Source organism: Mycetomoellerius zeteki, unplaced genomic scaffold (assembly GCF_001594055.1).
Source record: "Mycetomoellerius zeteki isolate Tzet28-1 unplaced genomic scaffold, Tzet1.0 scaffold707, whole genome shotgun sequence".
NCBI classification, from domain to species: domain Eukaryota; kingdom Metazoa; phylum Arthropoda; class Insecta; order Hymenoptera; family Formicidae; genus Mycetomoellerius; species Mycetomoellerius zeteki.
The window spans coordinates 296,801-305,870 of NW_017257728.1; the positions used below are offsets into that span (position 1 = coordinate 296,801).

A 9,070-nucleotide genomic window follows, 5' to 3' on the forward strand; every position below is an offset into this window, starting at 1 on the left:
TGAACAAGGTTAATCAATGTTAATCAACATATAAATGTCGCAAGAAAAAGTCGTCAATAATTAACTTGAATAATTCCACAATATTTAAACTTTGCGTGCTTCATTATCGGACGAAGTGTATTCAAGCGAAAAAAATGAGAAAAAAAACATTAAACGAGTAGGTTCCTATGATGCGCTACATGTGCCCGAAAAGATCGAGGTTTTGCAAACTCGCGACAATCTAATCTTCATTACGCAATCACACGTAGGTGGGATCACGTTATTTGCGTCAAACTTGCGTCAAAACACGTGTGTATGTGTGTGCCTCGTACTGCTCGAATTCAAAGATGACGATTTGAAAGGGAAACGTGAATGCAAGAACGCATAATGTGAAAGGCTTGATCAAGGCGAAATCTCTCATCCTCCGAATGACACGCGATAATCCGGATCGCGATTTGCAAAAATATATTATGTCCTTTGAATTCCAGCAGCTTGTTAAAAAATTTTTCCTTAGCTAAGTTTTTTGGCACGAGCAGAGGAACGCCGTTTTTTCTTTCTTTTTTTAAGAAAAACTTTCATACGTTTACGCCGCTAATATAAAATTCATAGACGCTCGCCTAAATTTTTATCGAGCTTCGCATAATTTTGTTTATATGAGTCGATTCTGTCTTTTAACAACTATATAAATTCGCAAACTTATCTTCTTTGTTATTAGATATTTAATAAAAAAAATTATTTTGTTAACATATTAGCAATCATTGTAAATTATCATCGTCTGATTATAAGTTCAATTAATGGATGTGTAATATAACTAATTAACTTCGAATTGATAACAGTGCGAAGCTGATAAAAGATAGTCGGGCGCCAAGTCTCGTATAAAATCAATGAGAGGACAAATGAAATAATTTTCCTACATAATTGCACATGTAATGTACGTGTCCATCCGCATGGGCGAGTCTTCATTTAATTTAGCAGCCCTTGCGACATCGTACAGGGTGTTCTAAACAGTTGTATACAAGGTTTTAACTAGAAATGATGTTGATATATTTCAAAATACACAATTTAGATAAAGTCTAAAAAATACGATTTCATCGAAACTTATGGAAGTTTTCAAATATCATTCAGAAACATTGACAAATCGTTAGACATATTCAAATGTAACTAACTTAGAAATGTCAAATATAATATTTAAATTTTTTAGATTGATATTTTTTTAGACGTTTTTCACACCTTTTATTACTTCAAAATTTATGTTTATACATCTAAAGTTTCAAAAATTTTTTAGGAATGTTTACCAAATGTTACATTTAAAAACATAGGATCTGTTGCATGGTCTGCGTCATCCGTATGTAAAATTGATCGATAAAAATGAGAGAAACAAGACGCGAAGTCGACCAATCTCTATCTCTTTCTATTCAGTCAATCACAATATGTTAGAAAGAGAAGATTGGTTGTCTTCGCGCTTTCTCTCTCTCTCTCTCTCTCTCTTTTATTTTTGTTGATCACATTTAATATACTATTTAGATACGAATAGCGCAGTTTATGCTCTATACCTACGTCTTTGGTTACATCGAAGATGTAAAAAGACTTTCAGAAATATTTAAAACTTTCAACTGTTTCAAAAACGTTTAACATTTAAGTTACAAATAGAAAATTAAAATTAAATATTCAATTGTATCAAAAATTTATCAAAGATGAATTTTTGCAATTTTTTTTTAGACACGTGTCTGCCATATATCTGGTATACATCTTTCTGGAACACCCCATATATCAAACAGTGCTCGAACCTTCATCGTTAATTATCGATATAATCGCTAATGATATCCTCTTTGCATACGTACCTAGAGTATATTACTATTCTTTTCTAGTAATCTTTGGTAATTCGGATGTGCATGGAACTATGATTATTATCACTGATTATTTAATCATAATCATCCTCGAAGTTACCCGCTAAATTCTACTTGATTAGGCTACCTTCAGAAAAGTCCTCCGATGAGTCACTTCCTTCATTAAATCCGACGACACATTTTTGTCCAAATCTTGAAGAAGGCCAGGCATTTAATCTTGATCGATATCGCGTAACCAAAGTTTGTTTCCTGCGCGAGATTAAACTACATCGGCTTCCGTGAAATTTAAGTAATTGTTCTTAAAATTAGCACGGCAAGAATCACATTCTAGAAAGAAAAAACCAGACTTAGACAATCGCTGCCACAATATGTTAGCAACGTCAGCGTTCATCAGCGAGATTTCTTGCTAAGACCCCACGATGGACGCATGTCATCGACTTGCCAAGTTTCTCCTCGAGGTCGATTCACGAGGAAGTGCAATAATCCCTCATCCAAGATGGCTGGAGAGACTACTGTAAGCATCCTCTTCCATTTCAAGCCGCCGTCAGTAGAGATCGGAAAAGGAGACCTGAGAGGAAACGCCTGAATGCAGATGATGAAGGGCGTGTAACTCCTCCATCGAGGTCGAGGGCATGCTGTTACTGTCGCCGAGTATGCTGGCTGCCGGTCCGACAGTCGGAGAATTGCCGGTGCTGGAGGACACCGTCGTTCCGGAACAGCCGACGTTGCTACCGGCGTTGCTACTGTCCTGTCGCATCAGGTTCCGTCGCCATTTCGCGCGCGCGTTTTGAAACCATACCTGAACAGACGCAAAATCAAGGGCCGCATAATTTCCGCATAATTTCAACTCTTTAATGGATTCTTCAACATCGATCGATAACTGAAGTGATACTCGTTCCAAGAATTTGAAATAGAAGAAAATTAAACAATGTATGTTTGGAGAGGTACGCTATAAAAAATATGGTGGTGTTATATAATTATATAATATAAGATTTGACATCATATTTTAGAACGGCGAATAGTAAAAATATGTGAGTTTACCATCATGGATGTTAAATATAATTCGTGTTGGTGATGATATAAACATCGTGGTGGTGTTAAATCCATTATGTTGATGTTTATATTGTTATCAACACGATGAGAAATATATTTAAATATCTATGGTGTTAAATCCACACCCATATTTTTTAGAGTGCAGGAGTTGACATAGATAGTTTATGCTCTTGCGATCAAAGGAAAATGGTCAATGGAGAAATCGTCAGTAATAATTGTCTCCTTATAAGCACTCGGCAGGATTGGCAAGTAATGCGTTATATATATATATATACTTGTAACGCCGTTACTTGTAATGGTTTGAAAAAGTCATTCGTTACTGAAAAAAATAATTTCTAATTTATAACGCGTTATTTTTTAGTAACAAGTAATGTTACACGTAACGTTACGCGTTACTCGTTATACTTATAACTTTTTCAGTGTAACTCGTAATAGTGACAAGTTACTTTTCAAAGTAGACTTTTCTAACCTTAGTACAAGCGTTTAGTTAGTTAGCGTTACCGTTATAAAAAATTACAACATCGTCATCAAATTGTTTAGTATAAAAAGTAACGACAAAGTAACTGAAAAGTAACGTTTGCCAACCCTGACACTCCGTACAAACGGAAGAGCTCGTACCTGCAGCACCCTTTTCGATAGACCAGTCTTCTGCGCGAGTTGCTTGAGGTCCTTGGCGTCCGGATTCTGATTTATCGCGAAGTAATTCTTCATAGTTCGCAATTGATGGTGCTTGAAACTGGTACGCATACGCTTCGTTCGCTGATTCTGGTGCACCGGTCCCGGGGAGCCCACGGATGCGTCGTACGCAGCCAGCGACTCCATCGACGAGGACAACTCCGTGGGATGCAGCAGTTCTGCAATGGCGATGTCCGCTAGAAAGTTTCTCTTTTCTTTTCCTTTTCAGTTTCGCCTCCAACTATCGACATCACACGGGAGCGACATGCGATAGAGGAGAAAAATGACGTAGAATAACGCATTTTAAGATTATCGAATCGTTTTATTCATGCATACGAAAAATTGCAAGCTCCAGAATCGAAAATTTAAAGTTTTTAGAATCCCGAAATATTGGGTACACAGTTGAAAGAAATCGCGAAATTCTGAAGAATTTCAAAACTTTCTCAAATAAGAAACGATCGATCGTCATGTCGAATTCATTTAAATTTGCAAGATATACCCTTTTTTTCGTCCAAGAATCATACATAAAAATCAAGACAGCTCCCTAATATTTTGTTTCTACTTCATTCTCCAATGTTCTTTAATTCATGAGCTATTCGCACAGAACGGTATAACTTCAGAAGGATTTTATCTCCGTGAAGTTCGACCCCTTTTCGTCGCGCTGCTGTCCCTTCCCATCTCGCGAACGTAACTGTGCTTTGCGAATCATCTCCAAAAAAAAAAGCGAAATCCATGTGTCGACGTTCGTCTCGATGAGAAAACGAATTCCGAAGGCGCCGTGGGGCCACATTCGCGAAAACGGTTTTTCTCCCTTTTCCCCTCTCTTCTCACTCTTTCTTTCTCGTTCTTTCTCTTCCTCTCGTTGGCGAACCAGCAGATCGCCGTCCGTTGGGAATGGAAGTTCAGAACAATAAACAGTAATAGCGCATACGTGCTCGGGGATTTACTTCTGGGATCCCCCCTCGCCCCTCTCGTCCCGCGTACTCGCTTCGTCGACTGGAACCCGTTCTTCTCCCGATTGAATTCAATGGTTACCCTCGTCGTCTTATTTATTGGATGCGTTCCTTCGCTCTGCCGGCGCGCAACAACTGCAACTGCGCACATAACTGCAGCACGCCTGTCCTCTTTCCGGTGATTCTCTTTCTCCCTTTCCGCGCTCCTTTATTTTCGTTCATCATAATTCAGTTAAATTCGTGCGGGGTGGCATGACCGCTAATTGATCAATTAATACAATTCTTCGTTTAAGAAATACCGTAGGAAGTTCCTTCCGCGTTTGCGGACAATTATTTTTCTCATAAAATGAGTCTATAAAAAAGAGAAGCTCTACTGTACCATCGAAAACCTAAATATACAGAGATTTCATTTTGCATTTACAAAAAACGCAATTAAACAGAAAAAAAGGAAAGACCAGTGATTCTGGTATGATTTTACGAATCGAATCGAAATTAGGACTTTCCCAGCGTGCCTTTCGATTCCGGCGGGGTCTTTCTGTCTGTGCAGAAAGAGGAACGGCTCCAAGCACCGGCGGACAGTGACAGATAGGTATCGGCACTGGGAGATGCATCGATTGGCCGATCTGCCCGGAAAAGAATGCTGCCGTGGCCAATGCGTGGCCACTGCCAGCAGAATGGCCGGCCAGAGCGCTATAATGCCGCCTGCGCAAGTTTCTTGCCGTGCCGCCGGCATCGGAATCCTTCTTTCGTTCTGTCGTCGAGTCTCAGTCCTCGATCTCGGCAATTTTGGCCTTCTAACTCGTCCTGACAAATTGTAATCTCATTCTTAAAACCGCCAAATCTATCCTCCCACCCTGTTCCCACCAAGCCGCTTGGAAGAGAAAAGCTTCCCAGGACTCGCGTGTGTTCTTCCCTCGTAAGAAAGGGCAGTATCTTTTCCAAAATAGACTAATATAAAATGTGTGACAAGAAATAAGCCAATATTTTTGCTATAAACCAAATTTACATGATAATAATTGAAATATATCGTTTATGTATCGATTTTTAAAAATCGAACAGTTACATCAAGAGCCGGTTGTTCGAATAAATTATGTAGTAATTTAACTACTGGATGAACAAAATAACAAAAGAGTAAGAGCATAAGAGAGTAAGAGAGTAAGACTGTGAGCTGAAGTTTATCGAAAGGTGGAACAACTCAATCTTAATGTTATAAAAATTGATTTTATATTCAACATTTAGGCTGAGTTGTTCTACCTTTTGGTAAATTTCACCTCACTGTCTTACTCTCTTATGCTTTTACTCTTTTATTTATCCGGTAGATAAATTATCACATAGTTTATCCGAAAATGGAACAACTGGCCCTTCATGTTGTTCGATTTTCATGTCACTTAGAAATCGAATTAAATCTAGTACTATTATATTCAAACTATTACATACAAAAAAAGTATGTACTTTTTCCTTAGATATCTCTACAGGATTTATTTTTATATATAAAATAGAGTAAGAAAATTATAGAAAATTCTGAATTCTTAAATCCTTACATGCAAAAATATAAAGGGACCTGAGACACCTACATAAGTTTTATATTAATGTACATATTTAAATGAACCAGTGTATAATTATTGCAACTGTAAAATTGTTCAATTATGGACATTAATTCTACGTATGAAACTTGTATTATACTTTATGAATGTATTAAACTCGTATTATAATTTATAGATGCTACTGTTATGTTTCTCTCTAAATATAGATTGAACCGCTTTGATAACTGTAATTTTCCGTTTAACGTAATCTAATACATCAGCTGGTATAGTGTCAGGTATTAGATGTGGTACGTTTCACAGTTTAGGAATAGTCTTCGGATTATCGTCTTCTTGCTTCTGTGCTGTTACTATGAGAGTTTCTCTACGATCCACCGTCGGTCGCTCGGCGTCTCGCCAAGACTCCCATCGTCGGCGTGTCCTTTTCGCAAAAACTGTCCCAATTATATATAAAGACAATAAAACACCGCGAGAGGGTTTCTCTCTCCCAGGCCGTCTGTTCCCACCCGTGATCACGCACGCAGGACTTCATGGACGATTTTATGGCTGTTGGTCGTAAATTCCGGTCGGTAGTCCGGGGAGAATGATCCTCGCTTTCGTCGATTATAAAATAACTGGGAATCACGCGCGGCACCGGTTGGTCGCCATCTTGGTTTGCGCCCGAGCCGAAACGATCATAAAATCGTATCGAAACGCGATACGATATGCGCGCCAGTTGGCAAATGACACAAGTCGAGCGAAGAATCGCCACGTTTTTAATTTCTGCCGATCGAAGTGCTGCAAATCCGCGTTGTTAAGATCGTAATTAACACCGCGATTTACGCGTGTGTCTACACTCAAGGTACCAACCATGCTGAGATTTGCGGAGCGTACACTATAATTCTCGCACGATTTTCATCGCACTGTAACTTCACTATCATTCGTTATCTATTCGAAAGAACGAAGAAATGAAGATTATAACCAGACGAAATGAGTGCTCCGAAATCACGATAGGATCTTTGTCATCAGGGATCCGCACTCTGAATCTTCGAGCAATTAGACATCTGCGTAGCGCGCGAGATTTCAAATCAAAGATTATCGCTCGCCAATGTCGAATGCTCCAGTTAACGAGCCGAATAATCGCGCGGACGAAATGAAATAACATCTGCGATTCTTGCAGGCTCGAGCAAATGTTTGCACGAAGGAACGCCCCATTATACCCGTTGCTCGGTAAATAATGCAACTCCGCCGTTGCATTAATTCGTTCGCTGTAGCGTAGAATAAAGAGAAGGCATAAGAATTGAGAGAGAGAGAGAGAGAGAGAGAGAGAGAGAGAGAATAAGAGGTAAATGGAAAAGAAAAGAGTGGGAGAGTCTGGCATCACAAGTACGAAAAACGAATGCCGAACTGAAGAGTCTAGGGGTAACTCTAGGGAAGAAAAAGGGCGCGAGGGACGATAACAAGAAGATCGTTCACGATCGATACAAGATTGCGGAACATACATTGGCTTGACTCACCGAGCGCTCCAGCGGCCAGTCTCATCGTGACGGGAAGCTCGGAGCCGGTGACTTCCGACAGCTTCCGCTTCCGCGGTCGGCCTTTCTGCACCGTGCCGGAAGTGATCGAGCTTTGCTCGTAGTAAGCCGGAAGCGGCGACACCCCTGGCGAGCCGAGGTCTTCGATACTGCCGGCAGCACCCCCGTAATCGCCGGCGCAGCACAGCAACTCGTAGTGTGGTCTTGGGAGCGACGTGCTCGTCAGTCGTCAACCTCTCTGTCAAGTAGTCGATAGACGACCTGACCTCCGCGTTATACGTTCGAGTTCGATGAACGAGTTCGACTCCGTGATACTACGCGGGGGTGGGATTTAACGAGCGGCTGGGATCATCGTTAGTCGAGGAATAAGTAGAGGATTAAATCGGCGAATCGTTGGGTGAATTCGAAGTATCTGGTTTCCTTACTGCGGTAAAATCTCTCGGAGTTGCGAGAAATTTTGATAGTTAGAAAATTTTACAGTGTACTCTTCTAAATCTTTTGGAGTGAAATCTCACTCTAACAGACTGAAGGTTGAATCAGTCTTGAACAAGAGTGGCAACTTTTCACTCTTTATAGGAATGAGATTTCATTCTTTTGGAATAAGATTTTTCTTTTGGAGTGAAAGTCATTCTAAGGAATGAAGTTTCGTTCATACTCCAAAAGAATAAAAATCTGCCACTCTTGTTCAAGAGTGAAAAGTTTTCACTCTTTTTTCAAGATTGGCTCAAATTTCACTCCAAAAGATTTAAAAAGTATACAATCTTAAGATACATATTTCATTTCGTAAACGTTTAGAAATGGAAGAATTAAATCACAGAACCTCTCTTATAAAAAATCTTGATATTTTTTTTTTTCATAAATTCTCATTCTCACGCCTCACGGTATCTGTCGTCGCGATCGTCTTCCCGGAACCCGAGACCAAATCCGTCCATTCCAATGACCATCATTAGCACTCAACAACCGTCATTAGCGCGGAGGGATGGTAAAGGGGAGAATGACTCGGTGCGACAAAGAGACTCGTGCTCCTGTCAACCTCGTCATCGAACTCGTTGATAACAAGGAGAGACGGCCTTTGAAGGATAGTAATGATCAGACACTCCTGTTTCTCACCTACAATACACGAGTCCGTCCCGCTGGCCGAAATGATCGCCTTTGTTCAGCGGGGTGCCGCACGAGGCGCAAGTGAAACACGCCACATGATATACCAGGTCGCGCGCTCGCATCACCAATTCCGAGGCGGAAATGCCAGCGCGACATCGGGAGCATCGAGACACCGCAAATAATCTGCAATCGCAACAATTCAAGAATTATCTTTCGGTGTATGAATTTTCAAATTCTGCAATCACGAGGTGTCAAACTTCTTTAATATTTCTAATATTTTTCAAAATACTCTTATATTCCCATTATTATTTTTGTGAAATTCTGTTCCTATAAAAATTAAAGACAAAAGAAAAAAAATTTAGCCATACATGATAAAATTAGTTTTCAACTTACATCGTTGAGGATTT

General features: G+C 39.9%; 1 protein-coding gene across 1 annotated transcript; it reads right to left on the reverse strand.

Annotated features, from left to right (window-relative positions):
- Positions 1 to 2,370: 2,370 nt before the first annotated feature.
- Positions 2,371 to 8,506, reverse strand: LOC108729202 (LIM/homeobox protein Lhx2). Its single transcript, XM_018458201.1, has 4 exons — positions 8,436 to 8,506; positions 7,545 to 7,765; positions 3,498 to 3,733; positions 2,371 to 2,625 (listed from the first exon to the last, which is right to left on the reverse strand). The coding sequence occupies exons 1-4, from the start codon at positions 8,504 to 8,506 to the stop codon at positions 2,371 to 2,373; spliced, it is 783 nt and encodes a 260-aa protein (XP_018313703.1).
- Positions 8,507 to 9,070: the final 564 nt, after the last annotated feature.